The sequence below is a fragment of the Sceloporus occidentalis genome, unplaced genomic scaffold (assembly GCF_023333645.1).
Source record: "Sceloporus occidentalis isolate IW3139 unplaced genomic scaffold, rSceOcc1.0.p SCAF_3, whole genome shotgun sequence".
Lineage (NCBI taxonomy): Eukaryota > Metazoa > Chordata > Lepidosauria > Squamata > Phrynosomatidae > Sceloporus > Sceloporus occidentalis.
The window spans coordinates 7,420,891-7,437,848 of record NW_028316983.1 but is presented as its reverse complement, the minus strand read 5'-3'; the positions used below and the strand labels follow the sequence as shown (position 1 = coordinate 7,437,848).

Below are 16,958 nucleotides of genomic sequence, written 5' to 3'. Positions count from 1 at the left end.
GACAAATAAAAAGTGATTAGCATCATAGACTCATAGAGTTGGAAGAGATCTCAAAAGTTATCCAGTGCAACCCCATTCTGCCATGCAGGAACTCACAATCAAAGTATCCCTGACAGATGGCCATCCAGCCTCTGTTTAAAAATCTCCAAAGAAGGAGAGTCTACCATACTCCAAGGACTTAATGGATGGATCCATCAGCTTTCTTGGTCACATATATGATTTTGCCACACTGTGTTCATTCATGTTCTTTACACTCCCTTTCCGTGTAGGTGCCTTGTATAGTCTTTCTGCATGACATGCTTTCAGATTTGCTCGGCTGTCACTAAATAGTTGATCCAGGGTTGTGTGCCTTCAAATTTTTCCTGACTTATGGCGAGCCTGTCATGGGGTTTTCTTGGCAACCAAGAAGGGCTTCTCTTTATGTCCCCACCAGACACCCCTGTGGAGATAGTGGAGTGGAGTTAAAACTGTTCACCAAAGATCTCAAAATTCAAATGGGCTCATTTAGGAAGATGTGGCCCTTCAGATTGCCTAGATCCCATCCATATGATATGGCGGCTTTGCAAGACATTTTGGACTATCATATTTGCCAGTCCTGGTTCAGATGGTTAGAGTAAATAGGGATTGTGGTCTGATTAATTTATTGTTGTTGTTGTTTGTTTTGTTGTCTGTGCCTTCGAGTCATTTCTGACTTATGGCGACCTTAAGACAAGCCTACCATGGAGTATTCTTGGCAAGATAAGTTCAGAGGAGGCTTGCCATTTCCTTCTACTGAGGTTGAGTGCATGTAGGTTTCCATGGATGAGCTGGGAATCAAACTCTGGTCTCCAGAGCCATCCAACACTCAAACCACTAACAACAATAACAACAACAACCCACTTTCCCCCCAAATTGAGACTCAAAATAGCTTACAATTTAAAATAACAATACAATTAAAAACATACAAAAGTGAGCATAAAAATAGAATCAAACGATTACAACATTTAAAAGCATCACTCATTAAAATAATAAAATGCAATTTTAAAAGACGTAACGGCTCTTAAAAACAGTGCAGTGAAAACAGTACAACACCCATACTGCATCCAGATGGCCACACGTAACTCACTGAGGACCAAGCATTAATCAGATTACATCCTTTCAGCCTCAGTCTTTCATCTGCAAAATGGGGCTGTATCACTTCAGGTTGGAAGTACAGCAAGGCTCAAATTAACAGGGTACTGCCTTCAGACCCATAAGTATCCTTTGTCATTGTCATTGTGTGCCTTTAACTCATTCCTGACTTTTGGCGACCCTAAGCTGAACTTATAATGAAGTTTTCTTGGCAACATTTGTCCAGAGGAGGTTTTCCATGGTCTTCCCCAGAAGCTGAGAGAGTGTGACTTGCTACACAGTTTAAAACTGGCATGTCCAAGAGAAGCCTGGACCTGGAACAATGGCGTCCCTAGGGTTGGTGTCACCCGGAGCAGTACCTCATTGTGCCACACACTCTCTTGACCTTCTCCCATACCACAGTTTACAGAATCCTTAGCGAAGTGTTTTGTACTGTTATTCATAAATCATAATCCCAATATATCACTGAATGTAATGGTAATTGTTGTGATATAAACAACCAGCCAAGTTAAAATGGTACCTTTAAATTACAATACCATACACACAGAATAAATGTGTTTACACATACATAATTTTTTGCAGTTAAAGTGAAAATTTGGTAAAACATGCAGTTTTTAAAGAAATTTCTTTAAAAAAATTAAAAAATAATTTTAAAAAATTAAATTTTTAATTTTTAATTTTTTAAAAAAAAAACACCTGGGGCCTCAGCATTGTCCTCCCACTGAGCCTCACCCCACTCATACCATCTCTTCAGCATTTTAAAGAGATACGGGCGAATGCCACATCCCATTTATGCCAAAATGCAGATGTTTGAGGAGCAGTGGTACCACCCTCCTTTGGATGCCACCTAGTGTGGTCCGCACCCCCTGAGCATCTTTAGTGCCACTACCTTGCTCTTTGTCATTCTGTAGGTCGGGCGCTGTTACGGCTAAATGCAGAGAAGTTGCAGCGCATGGGGATTATGCATGAGTCTCAGAGGCAGGAAGTCCTCCAACAGGTGCTGCAACTCCAGGTGCGAGAGGAGGTCCGCAACTTACAGCTCCTCAGTCAAGGTACGGGCGTATTTAAGCAGGAGGGCGTACGACTCCTTTCTCATTTCAGCCTGAAGAAATGGAGTGCCCCCTTTCCTTACACAGGGGATTCGTTCTGCCCCCCCCCCCCAACGTAAGACAAATACTGCATATGCTTGAGCCCCATTGAAAACAATGGGGCTTGTGCAAGCAGCGCGGTCCACCATTGCCTTTTCCTTCAGGTGGCTTTCAGCATAAGCTGAAATCTGTGTATCGTGGCCGTGTATGACACAGGTGCACTGTAAAGCAGTTTGACACTGCTTTAACTGCCATGGCTCCATGCTATGGGATCCCGGGATTTGTAGTTTTTTCAAATGGAGCCCTGGTGGCGCAGTGGTTAAATGCCTGTACTGCAGCCACACTCAAAACCACAAGGTTGCGAGTTCAAGACCAGCAAAAGGGCCCAAGCTCGACTCAGGCTTGCATCCTTCCGAGGTCGCTAAAATGAGTACCCAGACTGTTGGGGGCAAATTAGCTTACTTGCTAATTAGCTTACTTGCTGTTCAGCGCTATGATCTTTGGAATAGCGGTATATAAATAAAACAAATTATTAATTATTATTATTAAATATTTAGCCTTCTGTGTCAGAGAGTTCTGGGGCCACAACAAACTACAAATCCCAAGATCTCATAGCATGGAGCCATGGCAGTTAAAGCGGTGTCAAACTCCACTATTTCTGCTGTACAGATTCAGCCAAAAGTTTGTGGGTTACCTTACTGATAAGGTGAGGAGTGAGAAAGTGTCCCCATAAGGACAAAAAATTAGTCAGTGACCTTTTTGTTTTTCCTGCCTAAATCAAGGCTCCTGTGCAGAGTGACCAGGTGTCCTAACCACAAAGGAAGACAAAGCACTGCAAAATGTAGGACACATAAGAAAAATAGAGGGCATTGCAAAATTAAATCTAAAAACACACTCATAAAAATGTAAATTCATGCATCCTAGTCATGCTCAAAATGCAGAGCATTTTGAAATTCCTCCTGGACAGAAGGTTGAAATGTAAGACATATCTGGGGGAAAAAGGACATCTGGTCACCCTGCTCCTGTGCCCTTTTAACAACTGCAAAACAGCAGAAATTCAACAGATCTAGCTTATCCTGATGAAAACCTACAAAGATTTTAAGGGGAGGAACTTACAGGCTACTCACTAGCAGAGCTTGGAAAAGTTGTCGGGGTTTTGAATTACAAATCCCAGTTTCCCTCAGCCAGCATTTCCTAACCTCTAGATCAGGAGTGGGCATCTGTGGAAGGGATGAGATCCAATTTCCACACACACACATCCCAATTCTGGCTGATTTTTGGCTGTTCTTTCTTTTCAGGTGGGTCAGCTATAGGCTTGAGGGGGAAACCATGGTTTTGAGTCATGGCAGTTGAGCAAAAACAGCATAGAGGATCTGGAAGCTTTGGAGGGCTTCAAGAGCTTCATGCAGCTCACAGGCCACAATGTGCCTACTTCTGCATTATTATTATTATGCTTTATTTATATAGCGCTGTAGATTTGCATTAGATAGTAATACTGAACAACCTTAGAGGGTTGTTGTGGGGACCCCAATTTGTGAATTATTATTATTATTATTATTAACCTTTATTTATAAAGTGCTGTAAATTTACACAGCGCTGTACATACAATCTTTTTAATTGGACGGTTCCCTGCCCTCAAGCTTACAATCTAAAAAGACACGACACAAAAGGAGAAGGGAGTGGTGGAGGGGAAGGGGCCTTTCTAGTAGGATAATACATATAAAATACATAGCAATACAGGAAATGATTCAATAAAACAGACAACAAAAGAACATCAAATAGCAAGTGACAATTATGCAATGACTGGGAACGCTTCTCTGAACAAGATGGTCTTCAGCTCCATTTTGAAGCTGGTTAAAGAAGTGATGGCTCTTGCTTGTGGGGGAAGAAGGTTCCAGGAGTGAGGGGCAGCAAGTGAAAAGGGGCGAATCCGAGATGGGGCAGAGGAAATCCTGGGCTGTGACAGCAGACCTTGACTACCAGAACGGAGGGCCCAAGTGGGAAGGTGAGGAGAAAGAAGGTCTGATAAGTAAGGAGGGGCCAGCCCATAGAGCGCTTTAAACGTCGACAGCAGGAGCTTATACTGAATGCGGAAAGGGAGGGGGAGCCAGTGAAGGGATGCCAACACAGGAGAGATATGGTCAGAGCAGTGGGCGGACATGATAATGCATGCAGCTGAATGCTGGACAGAAATTAAAGGACAAAGGTGAGAAAGAGGAAGCCCAGCCAGGAGGACATTACAGTAATCAAATCGTGAGATCACTAGGGCATGTACCAGGATCTTGGCAGTAGAGGCGGAGAGATATGGTCGGATTTTGGCAATGTTGTACAAAAAGAATCTACAAGCCTTGGCTGTGGTCTGGATCTGAGGGGTACACGACAGAGAAGAATCAAAGATAAAATGTCCTATATTGGGGTTGAAAATTATGCCATCTTCTAGGCTGGACCGCAGCTCCCAGCAGCCCTAGGCACTCACTGGTGAGGAAGGCTGGGTGTTAAAATCCAACATCATGATTCCCATCCCTGTGCTACATACATGCCTATAAAAGAGAACCAAATCCACCTTTTTGTGCAAATACAAAACTGAGCCTGATTTTTTGTAACATACCCAACCTAATGGTGATGGGGATTCTGAGAGTTGTAGTCTCTCTATGGGGCGGAAAAAATCCTTTTCCAAGCTCAGTCACCATTGCCCTCCATGGATTCACAGAATGTATCAGTGGAGGAAAAGATTCTCATAGATTGCCTGTACCTCCAAAATCCACAAGCAACCCAGTTCCACTGCCCTGAATTCTGTGCATTTAGAAGAAGGTCTAAACGTGGAACCTATATTTATACGTACAGGAGTAACATCCTCTGCATGTCCAAGAACCCAAGCAGTACAAGATTGCCAATGGTTATCATGCAGGGAAACCCCATTCAGGTTTTCTGTCAAACGTTCAGAACAAGGAGAACATGCCAGGTACTTCAGGGGTGCATCTACACTGTAGAAATAATGCAGTTTGACCCCACTTTAATGGCCATGGCTGCATCCTGCAGAATCCTGGGATGTGCAGTTTGGTGAGGCACCAACACTCTTTGGCCAAGAAAGCTGAAGACTTTGCTAAACTACAAATCTCAAGTTTCCATAGGATGGAGCTGCAGCACTTCATGTTTTATCAAACTGCAATATTTCTAGTGTAGACGCACCCCTGGGCTTTGGGCCTGTTGAATTTCTGCTTGTGTGATTATGGTTTGGGGCACACAAGTATTCTTTTGACAAGAAGTGGAGCGGAGGGAGGGGAGATGCAGCAATCTTAATTCTAGGAAGAGCATGAAAAAGTTACTTTTTTGGATAACACCTCCCAGCATCCCTTCATCATGGCATCTAGGGAGTTTATCACATGAAGGAGATCGGTAGTTTATCCTGTGAATATCCTGTAAAAATCACATAACTACATGTAACGATTTCACGTGGCATTGTACAAAACCCATCATTATGTGGTCACAAAGAAGCATTAATGTGCATCTTTTTTACTTTTGGGATTCCAATGACAATTCATTTCTAATACCACTTTATTTGCACAATTGCGTGTGATAATCATTCATGCAATTACTCACCATTTTTGCTTTATTTACGGGATGCTTTAAATGTGCTTTAATCTCTGTTTAATGTCAAAATCAGCCCCAGTATAATAGACTCCTAAGAACTGTTGTCCAAAAAAGCAATGTTTTTCTCCCAAGCTTTGCCTCTAAGACTACTAATAGATAGCAGGGAGGAGGTTGTAGCGGGAGGCTTTGAGATTGTAGGTTTCAGATGGTGTTGTAAAAATAGGGCCTTAATTGGACATTGTGCTATGCACGAGTGGAGACCTGCAAGGATGAAATTGCCTGAAGCAGGTGGAATAGAGGAAAGATCATCCTCCGACTACACTCTTTCTCTCTTTAACCCTTGACTCCCTTCTTCCATTCTTTTTCTTCCATCCCTTGCCTCTTCTGCCTCATTCACCTCGCCAAACCCGGCCTTTATTCCCATTTCATTTGCTCTTTATAGATTTCCTCTGTCCTTCGCCACACTTCAACCCTTCCCTGTTGATACTTTCCTTCTTCACCCTGTTTCTTCCCCGTTTTGTTTCCTCTGCCCCACCCCCCAATTCCAAACTCTTTTCTTGTTCCAGCCTTTGCAGAGGCAGCTGTGAGGCTTCCAGATCATTGAGCCAGTTAATCCGTTCTGGGTTTCAGTGCAAACTTTATAAGCCCTATTATAGATGCTAAACCTATTTGTAGCAGGGAATGGGTTTGGCAGTTTGGATATCTCCTTTAAAAGGCACACTAAAACCCGGAGCAGAGTTGCTGCTCCACTGACATAGGAGCAACCAGGCTCCATAGCCTTTACCTTTCATCTGCCTAGGGTTGCCAGGGTGAAAACCAGAGATGGCTCCTCTACCTTTAAAGGTTGCATAACAAGGGAATTTCAGCAGGAATTGCTTGTCTGTCTGGTTGTGTAACAGACAGCATCTGCTGACACTTGCTTTTCTTGTTATTGTGTGCCTTCTAGTCATTTCCAACCTATGGCAACCCTATCATGAGTTTGCCTTGGCAAGATTTGTCAGAGAGAATTTACCATTGCCTTCCTCTGAGGTTGAGAGAATGTGGCTTGCCCAAGGTCACCCAGTGGGTTTTCATGGCTGAGTGGGGATTTGAACCCTGATCTCCCAGAGTGCTAGTCCAGCACCCAAACCACTACATCTCCCTTTTCTTCACAACCTTTCAAGGTCCCAGAGCCTGCTCCAGTTTTCTCTTTGGCAACCAACCATATATCTGCCTTTTCTCCATTTTTTTCTCAGTTTCTTTTGCAGTGCGCAGCTCTCCATCCTCCTTTTTCTTCTCTGTCTCTCCTCTGTCCACCTGTTTCTTCTTCTGTCATGAATGTTTGTCTGGTTACCCAGCTCTCAATGCAAGATTGGTGCCTTCAAGAGATGTAAGGAGAGGAAAAAACATGGCCAATAAAAACATTTCAAGTTGCCGTGGGCCGTGGACTTTGGCTTAACCATCCCTGTCCCAACAGTAGGCTGAAGCCAGTCATCATTCCAGAAGTGCTTGAGAACAGCCAGAGAACATTCCCTTTTTGGACTCCAACTCCCAGAATCCCCCAGGAAGCTATACTAATTCTGGGAGTTGGACTCCAGAAATGGAATTTCCCCCAAAACTGTAGGAAAGGCCACCAATCTTGCTGCCCTCTCCCAGGCTCTGTAATGTTGCAATGTCTCCCTGTATCCTTCTATTTCCGTCATAGTTTCAGTACTTATTCCCTTTTCTGTTTCTCCCCATACCCCGAAACCTGCTTCTTTCCACTGTCAACCCCACCCCAAAACCCATCCTTCCTTCCCCCTTTCCAGCCTCCTTTGGAAATGACTCCTAACCCGTCCATCCGTCTGGCATCAGACTGGTGCAACACTGTGAACTGACTCTCTTCCGGGATTACGGATGGAACGCATGGAAAGGAACACAGGTCTAGACACTTCCGCCGCATGCTTTGGAGAGGGAAAAGAAAAACACAAAAATTCAGGAAGGGAGAGATTCTGGGCCTGCCTTGAAGGGAGGTCGTTGTGAGCAGGATGTGTGGTGATGCTCACTTTCTTCTCCTTCCCCTTGTTTCTCTGATTCCTCGTTGTCCCATGTAGAGACCAGCTGTTCTCTGGCAGAGAGTTCATGCCACGCCAAGCAACCACCACCAGGACTGGTAAAACTCAGCCTTGTGGGACCAGATCACAGAGCAAAACTGTTTCCTTGATGCACACACAAAGACACCATTAAAAACCACGGACAGTGAGCGGAGATATTTGCAGTGACGTTCTCCTACAGGGGACACAGAAGACAGCAGGATGAAGTTTGCCAGTGCCTCTACTTACATTGTAAAAGTATCTCTGAGCTCCTATGGGTGCTCTAATTTATTTTCACAGTGCCAGTCAGCAAGAGGCAGAGTCACCTAGTGGCTGAAGCCTCTGAGTTAGGAATCAAAGAGTCAGTATCTTCAAATCAGTGACAGCCAGTGGCTTCAAAGTTAGTGGAGCAATGCTGAACCTGCCCCAGGTTTTGGTTGGAATGGAACTGTCAAAGGAACGATCACATGCCAAACTCTCTGCAAAATAGGTTTGGTGCTTTGAATACCATGACAATGAGGCAGCAAATCTGCCCCAGGTTTCAGTTTGGAACTATCCAAGGTCCTGAACCCTATCTGCAAAAATCAGCTTGGATAGCTCCTTTTAGGGTTGGACCTAATGGACTCACCATCTCACTGTGAAGTCAGCCACCAATGGTTCAAATGTTATCTTTGCTGTGAACTATCAAAGTGACCTATAAGGTGAGAAATTCTCAGTTTCAGGCTCTTTGTGCAGTAGAAGGATGATAATTACAGAGCCTGGGGAAGTTACTTTTTGGACCACAACCCCTTGGGCCTTTGACCAGGCTGCATGACATCAGTTTATCTTGGGTGCATCTACACTGTAGAAATAATGTTGTTTTGACACCACTTTAAGTGCTGTAACTCCATCCTACAGAAGCCTGGGATTTGTCATTTTAGAACACTCCGACAAAGAGTGTTGGTGTCTCACAAAACTACAAATCCCAGAATTCTGTAGGATGGAGCCATGGCAGTTAAACTGGTGTGCATTATTTCTAAAGTGTAGATGCAGTCTAAGTGAGAAGTTGAAGGTTGACATTGGGATTCTGGGACTTGTTATTCAAAGAACAACTTCCCCAACAAGCTTTGGATAAAATAGCACTGACCAACCTGACAGGGTTGTTGTCAGGACTGCAAGAGGGGAAAAGTATGGAATACTAATGCTAATACATGAGAGCCAAAACCCACTTTTTGTGTGCTAGTGCAAAATGGAGTCTTGATTTATTTTTCTCTTTTGAAACTTGAATGCCAAATGGCCAAACTTAATTTTTACATGTACATATGTATAAATACATGTATACATACATTTAGTGTGGGGAGGGGACCTTATTTAAGACTGAACGTAGATCAGTTCCAGCATTCAAACTGCCCCTTCCTTTTTAGGAAGAAAAGAAAGAAAAGGAGTTCTGAAAAGAGGCCATGCTTCCAGGTTGAGAACTTGGGGCTGTGCCTATGGGAATGTGCTGGGAATGGGGAGAGGGGCCAGGTATCTGCTTTGCATTGCAGAAAGTCACAGGCTCAGTCCACAGCATCTTCAGATAGAAGGATCCAGTAGCAAGTAATAGAGAAACCTCTGGCTAGCCTCCTGTTGATGATGCCAGTATATGTATGTCTTTTACGGTCATTGCAGACAGAGAAATCCACCACCTTCCTCAGGCAAGGGCTCCCACCCCTTGAGATTCACCTTTCTCCTGCAGAAGCCACTCTGACATGGCCATCAAAAGGACAGGGGCAGTGAGAAGCAACTAGCTATGTCCCTATAGCCAGATCTCTGGGATATACAGTAGACCCCCAGGGAGATCTTGGCATGATGCCTTCATTGTTCTGTGTCTGGCTATATCAGAGATGGGCACAGTTACCCATAGGTCTCATACAGCCAGTGGACCCTGTTTTGTGAGCCCTGAAGACCCCCATCTGTCCACTAACACCCCTATTTTTAAAAATTGGCACAATTTTGGGGCAATTTTTGCCTTCAAACCACACAGAAAGCCCCTCCTAAACACATGTAAAACATAATCATACCACCACCAATCTGTACTATTCCCAAATCCTTCAATTTTTCTCTGCAGTCCCTCCTAAAATGGTGACTAGACATGACACAACATCACTTCTGGTTGCCATTTTGAGAAGGACTGCAGGGGGAAATGGAGGCACCGTCTGGGAGGGGTTTGGGGGGAATTGGCCCTTAGCAGCCATACAGTGGCCCAGCCAAGGGATGTAGGACAATAGCCAGCCACTTGTTGGGATCGCCTGGCCTTCCCAGTTGCTACACGGCCATTTTGAGAGGGTGCAAGAGGAGGATGGGTCTGTCAGGATGAAAGATGGGAGAGGAAGCTCTCTGGATGCAATTTTATGCTCGGTGTCCTTGTGTAGATTCTTGCTGTCTGTGTTTGTGAACCTAGAAAGCCACTGTCTAGATGGACAATTACTCTGAGCTGGTATAACGTCAAGCCACATTTCAGGATCTGTAACTTGATTTTCTTTTTTAACAAATACCAGATCTATAATTTATATAATTATTTTGCAGATTCACTAGTTTTTATCATTTTAATATATAATTGTCATCTAATCTAATTTCTACAGGTGAAATCTATTATATTGGGATCTATAATGTGAATTGTAGCTTCTTGCATTTGATGGTGTTTCATGTATTTTGATGTTAAAAGTTTTACGAAAAGCAGTAGCTCTGAGGAAGGTAGTCACAATGCATCTTGTAGGAGAGGGCTTTATTACTGTGTTTTTCTCTCCACCTCCCCCTTCAATATATAGATATCTAGGCCAAATACCCTAAAGGCACCATATTCTGAATTTCAACACGGAGAAATGCAAGCACTTAGGGTGGAAAAATGAAATGCATTGATATAGGATGGGTGACACCTGGCTGAACAAGACTTAATGTGAAAGGGATCTGGGAGTCCAAGTAGACCACAAGTTGAACATGAGTCAACAGTGCGATGTGGCAGCTAAAAAGGCCAATAGTAGTGTCTAGATCAAGGGAAGTAATAGTACCACTATATTCTGCTTTGGTCAGGCCCCACCTGGAATATTGTGTCCAGTTCTGGGCACCACAATTCAAAAAGGACATTGAGAAACTGGAGCGTGTCCAAAGGAGGGCGACTAAAATGGTGAAAGGTCTGGAAACCATGTCTTATGAGGAACAACTTAGGGAGCTGGGGATGTTTAGCCTGGAGAAAAGAAGGTTAAGAGGTGATATGATAGCCCTGTTTATTTGAAAGGATGTCATATTGAGGAGGAAGCAAGCTTGTTTTCTGCTGCTCCAGAGAACAGGACCCGGAACAATGGATGCAAGCTCCACGAAAAGAGATTCCAGCTCAACATTAGGAAGAACGTCCTGACAGTAAGGGCTGTTTGACAGTGAAACAAACTCCCTCGGAGTGTAGTAGAGTCTCCTTCCTTAGAGGTCTTTAAACAGAGGCTGGATGGCCATCTGTTTGGGGTGCTTTTATTGAGATTTCCTGCATCGCAAGGGGTTGGACTGGATGGCCCTTGCAGTCTCTTCCAACTCTATTATCCTATGATTCTATGATTCTGTCTGATTTTGGACGCTAAGTAGGGTCAGCCCTGATTACTACTTGGATGGGAGATTGTGAACAAATACCAGGTGCTGTTGGCTATATTTCAGAGAAAGGAATTGGAAAGAAAGCCCTGTGAAATTCTTGCAGTCACCATTAGTCAACAGGTGACTCGAAGGAACATATGCACACACAGTAGAACTTGAACATTTTACTTCTTTGGGGATACAGTTCTGTAACCAACCAGTGACTCTGGCAAAAGGCGGGCTGTGAATCCAGGCTATGGTTTTTATTTTTATTCTAAACTTTAAGGAGCTGTCCAAAGTACCGAGCCAGTTTTGAGGATACGGTTCAACACCTTGCATTGATCCTTTAAAATTCATACTACAACCTGGAATAGATGCATCACCCCCACTGGCATCCCCCCCCCCAGCATTTCCATTCTGGAAGTGTTAACTTTTCCTGCCTCTGCTATTTATATAATAATGGTTTCCATGCTTCATTGCAGTAATCCTTGCAAATAAATTGAGGTAATCAGTCTCTGTAGCAGATAACTGTAGTTCTGTTAATGCTGATTGTAATCCCAAACTCATATTCTGTCCAGCTCTCTGTAGTATATTTGCCAGAAGAATATACATGTGCGTACACACACACACACACCATACATACATCTATTTTTTTAAAAAAAATCTGCCAGACAGCATCTGTATCTGAATGAGTTTGTATAATATATATCTACAGTTTCTCAAAGCAAATAGATCTGAGATATTCCTTGGAGTTTCCATAGGTAACAAAAGCACCCGGGTGGAAAACCCCATTGAAAATAAAGGCTAATATTCTAGATAAGCCACTGAATTCAGCAAACTAACCACTCCAGGCCCTACACCCCTCCAAACCTGATGGAAACATTCATTTACCTGTGCTCTGATTGCCAGCAGAATGCACCTCCTTCTCCCCATGCAGCTGATGCCTGATAAATCAGGTTGGAGATGGAGTTACAATAGGTTTGCATTTATGGCTATGTAGCAATTGTGGATACAAAATAATTACCTAGAGCCATTTATTTATAACTGTTAACTGCAACTTACACTTAACAAAATGGATGGTAGAGGATACCAGCCAAAGTTTTCACACATCCCTTTAAGCAGGAATGGAGAACCTTCACCCTTCTGGATGCTGATGAACTCGAACCATCATCATGATTCCTCATTGGCCTGATGGGGTAGAGCTGCTGGGAAATGGAGTTCAGCTACATCTAGAGGACTAGAGGTTACCCATACTGGTTCTCAAGGTAGGGCAGTATTACAAATGTAGGCACCAAGACTAAGGATTCATCTACACTGTAGAAATAAGAGAGTTTGACAACTTACTCAAGCCAGTAAGCAAGCCATCTATCTATCCATCCTATCCCATCTATTTGATTTACGTCCAATCTTTCTCCTTATGCAGAACCCAAGAGGGCCTACAGCATCTTAAAAAACAAGATACAATAAAAACATTTTTGTATGCAAAGTATTTGTTATAGATACTCCCACAGTGCATCCACACTGTAGAAATAATGCAGTTTGACACTACTTTAACTGCCATGGCTCCATCTTGCAGAATCCTTGGATTTGCAGCTTGCACTGTTTGACAGGAAAGGGCTAAAGACCTTGTAAAATTATACATCCCCGGATTCCATAAGATAGAGCTGCAGCACTTAAAGTAGTGCCAAAGTACATGATTTCTATACTGTAAATGACTGACTCATCTACGATCACCTATTCGGTTCACCATAGGACCAAGATTCAAACAGACAACTTCCAAGTTTTCACTGAGAGCCATTCCTTTATATACAATACTACTCTAACAATGTCATTAAAATGCCCTGAGTCCTGTTCTTTAGGAGTGAGAAGAGGATGTAGACTTATATGGTTTAGCATGCCACCATTTGCCTCAACCTTCCATCTTAGCACTGCCTGAATCTTAGGATAAAGAAGAGCCCTGGAGGTGGATCAGACTAAAGATCTAGCTAGCCCATCATGCCATTTCTCCCCATTGGGCCATCGCATGCTCCAGTGAGAAACCAACATGCCAGATATGAGCAGAGTTGCACTTTCCTGCACCATCCTGTAGCAATGTAGCAAAATGCTGTTTCTGGTCTGGGAGGTAATAAATACAGTAGGTAGCCATCACAGCCAACAAGCACAGATAGCCTTATCCTACATGAATTTATCTAAAGTATTTAAAGCTTGTCCACAAATGAGGCCATCCCTCCATCTTAGCTAGGGATGCATCACATCACTCCCAGTGTGATTGCATCAGTTCCAGTGCACATGCGGCACCAGTACTCATTGGGCACACTTGCCAGTGTGCCATTATACATCTTAGCTAAGTATACGTAAAGTTATGTAGAAGTGATGGTGATATAGGAATCCAGTGATTTTTTTTAATTTGTTAAAAAGTCTGATGCATTTTGGATGGTAGAGATTCTTCAGGTTCTTCAAAAGTCTATGGCTGCATTTGCACTGCAGCAATAATGCAGTTTGACACTGCTTTGTTATTATTATTATTATTATTATTATTATTTCAATAATCTTAAATACAGTATGTCACGTATGTCAAATACAAATATGTCATCTTTCATAAAAATGTCCATATAGTTCACCACACTAAATGGGGTGATTGTCTTTGATTAACCTTACCTCAGTTACACTAATCCTGAATATCTTCTCAGTACATGTCAACTTTGTACAAAACTATATGCAGAAAGAGATAAAATCCTGCTCTTCCATTATAGTTGGCCCTCCATTTCCATGGATTCTTTATACACAGATTCAAGCATTCACGACTTGAAAATGTTAAAAAAATATATAACTTCCAAAAAGCAAACCTTGATTTTCCATTTTATATAAGGGATACCATTTTACTATGCCATTGTGTTTAATGGAACTTGAGCATCCACAGATTTTGGTATCCATGGTGGGGTTGTGGAACCAAACCCCAGTGGATACCTGTCAGAGTGTGGGACCAGAATCCTGGACAATCAACCAGTCAGCTTGTTTAATGAAACAACAGAACTTTATTGAAGGTTCCAAGATCAGCCATGTCTCATCACCCAGCTTCTAAGCTGAGACTGACCCCTCCCAGCAAAAGCAATGCATAAGTCCCCCTAAGCCAAAGCACTCCACCCCCAGCAAAAGCCCACGCAGTAGGACCCCTCCTTCCCAGCAATAGTTCCCATCCTCCATCCCTATTCCCTGAGAAACGAAACTGCATTCCAAGTCTCTGCAGGCCAGCCTCTCAAGGACACTAGATGACTCACACCTGGTCCAGCCTAGCACTACATATCACCATCTCTACAAGCTATGCAAAGCGCAACCCATTCCCCCATCATCCACAGTTAGAATACATCTGGTAGAATACTTCAGGATTCTAACAATACCAAGAGCTCGCGGTACATTACAAAGGTAGCTAATTAATTATTTACATAATCCCTTTCTACTCTGCTTGGTTGTGTTTGCTGGTAGTATAGCTAGTGCTACTCTCATAAAGTATTACATAGTTATCATTGTTATATCGCACTGCTTTAATTGCCATTACTCCATCCTATGGAATCCTAGGGATTGTAGTTTGGTCAGGCACCAGAGCTCTATGACAGAGAAGGCTAAATATCACACAAACTTACAAATCCCAGAATTCCATAGCATTGAGCCACGGCAGTTAAAGCAGTGTCAAACTGTATTATTTCTGCGCTGCAGATTATGTCTATATAAAAATATTACAAATCAGTCCTGGTGTAAGCCTTTATCTTACACGGATGCAGCTCCCTAGCTCCATTCTTCAGTGCATCAGCAGCAGAACTTGGGAAAGTTCCTTTTGAGGACTACATCTCCCAGTATCCCTCAGCCAGCACAGCCGCTGGCCCCACAAGAACTTTCCCAAGTTCTGTATCACTAGTCCGGAGACCTAAATGGCCTACATAAGCAACGGTCTGTGAAAGGTGTTCCCTCTAGCTGGCTGTTCATCCGACACACTGCTAAGCTGCCACATGCCTCTGGGGTCCCCTATCCCAACCATTCATCTGTGAAGAAACACAACTTTCAATTAATTTTCCTGCAATCCTTCCCCAAGGAGTTCATCCCAAACCCCTCCCCATGTGACTGGTGGGTGCTAAGGATCCTTAGCAAGTGTCCAAAGGAATTTTCCTAACTCATCTCTCCTATCACTTGAAATGAGCTTCAGAGCTGGGAACGAGACAGTTACACTGGCTGAAACCAAGAGACCTGGGGGAAGCCGACAAGGAGGTTCTCACAGCCTTGCAACTCAGACCTGCACCTGCAAGAACTCATTTTTTAGAATGCTGGGTCATCCTTGCAGCTCTGGAATTCTACTATACCTTGGAGTGGTTATCCTTCATTGGCAAACTGGACAATTGACAGAATTAACGTATATACTATAAGTCAACCTCATGTATAAGTCGAGGGCAGGTTTGGGGGGCAAAATGATGGATTTTGACATGACCCATGGATAAGTCAAGGGTAAAACTTAGAGGTATCTAACAAAGGATCTAAAGGATGAAACGAAGGAAAAGAATGCCAAAAAACTTACAAAATTCCATCAGGCATGTTTGTGCTCATACTAAAGGCTGGATGGATCAGTGAATGGAGTGGGGTCAGTGCTTCCAGGACAGATTACATTCTTGCCTATCACAAGGGAATGATTTCTTTTTAAAATAAGAGTTAAAGTACAGTACGTACATTGACTTGTGGATAGGTCAACTCAGGTTTTTTGAGTCCGTTTTGTGACTAAAACTTCTAGACTTATACATGAGTATATACAGTATTCTTGCAATTTTGCTCATCCTCAGTAAGAAAAGGTGTCTTCACACCCTTGAGAATCCCATCAAAAAATGGTAAAAAAAAGTGAGGATTTTTTGCCATGTTAAGACTTATTGGTGAAAAATCCATTTGTGCAACCCCACCCAACACACACTTTTATGGTGCCCATTGTTTTTGATGCATAAAGCAACATCTGTGTGTAGAAAATGGGGCATTCTGCACAGAATTCCCTGGCTGGAATCCTGCTGGTAATGGACAAGTTACTCTAGAGAAGCATTTGGAGATTTTTGTCTGATGTGGATGTGTGTGTTCCGTTCGAGGTTGTGAGTGTGGGGTTTCACATGGTGCCATATGTATTTCACATGCATGTAAATTGCATTCCACATGCACATTTGGTTGCACATTCCATTGTGCAATATTGCAATTCACTGATGCATTGGTTTCACACAGTCATGTGACTCTTAAGAGTGTAAAGTGATGTTTCCTCTCTTTGATGTAGGATCTTGGCCCGGTTTTCTGTGGGGGGTGGGAAGGGTTTTGTACAAAAAGGAAAAACGATGGCCATGCTGTCTGAGAGATTCTAGAAACCCCAACGTCTGTGTATTGTTGCTTTTGCACAAGCAATGTTTTCCAAAGCCCTGAAGTGCACAAAATCATCCAAAAATGGGATAAACCTCTCATCATCTTGCTTAGCAAGGGAAGGAATTATTTGAGTGTTTACATCTTGCAAGGAAGGAGGTTGAGT

At 43.1% G+C, this 16,958-nt stretch overlaps 1 protein-coding gene across 2 annotated transcripts in view; it reads left to right on the top strand.

Annotated features, from left to right (window-relative positions):
* SAMD10 (sterile alpha motif domain containing 10) overlaps positions 1-13,882 on the top strand; it is a 72,336-nt gene extending 58,454 nt beyond the window's left edge. The window contains exons 4-5 of one of the 2 annotated variants that reach the window (XM_089513574.1): positions 2,022-2,162; positions 7,862-13,882. In XM_089513574.1, the coding sequence (XP_089369700.1) occupies positions 2,022-2,162; positions 7,862-7,971 (251 nt within the window). In that variant the 3' untranslated portion in view covers positions 7,972-13,882. Of the gene's footprint in view, positions 1-2,021; positions 2,163-7,576 lie in introns of both variants that reach the window. The other variant, XM_089513575.1, reaches the window with a different exon arrangement.
* The last annotated feature ends 3,076 nt before the right edge of the window (positions 13,883-16,958 follow it).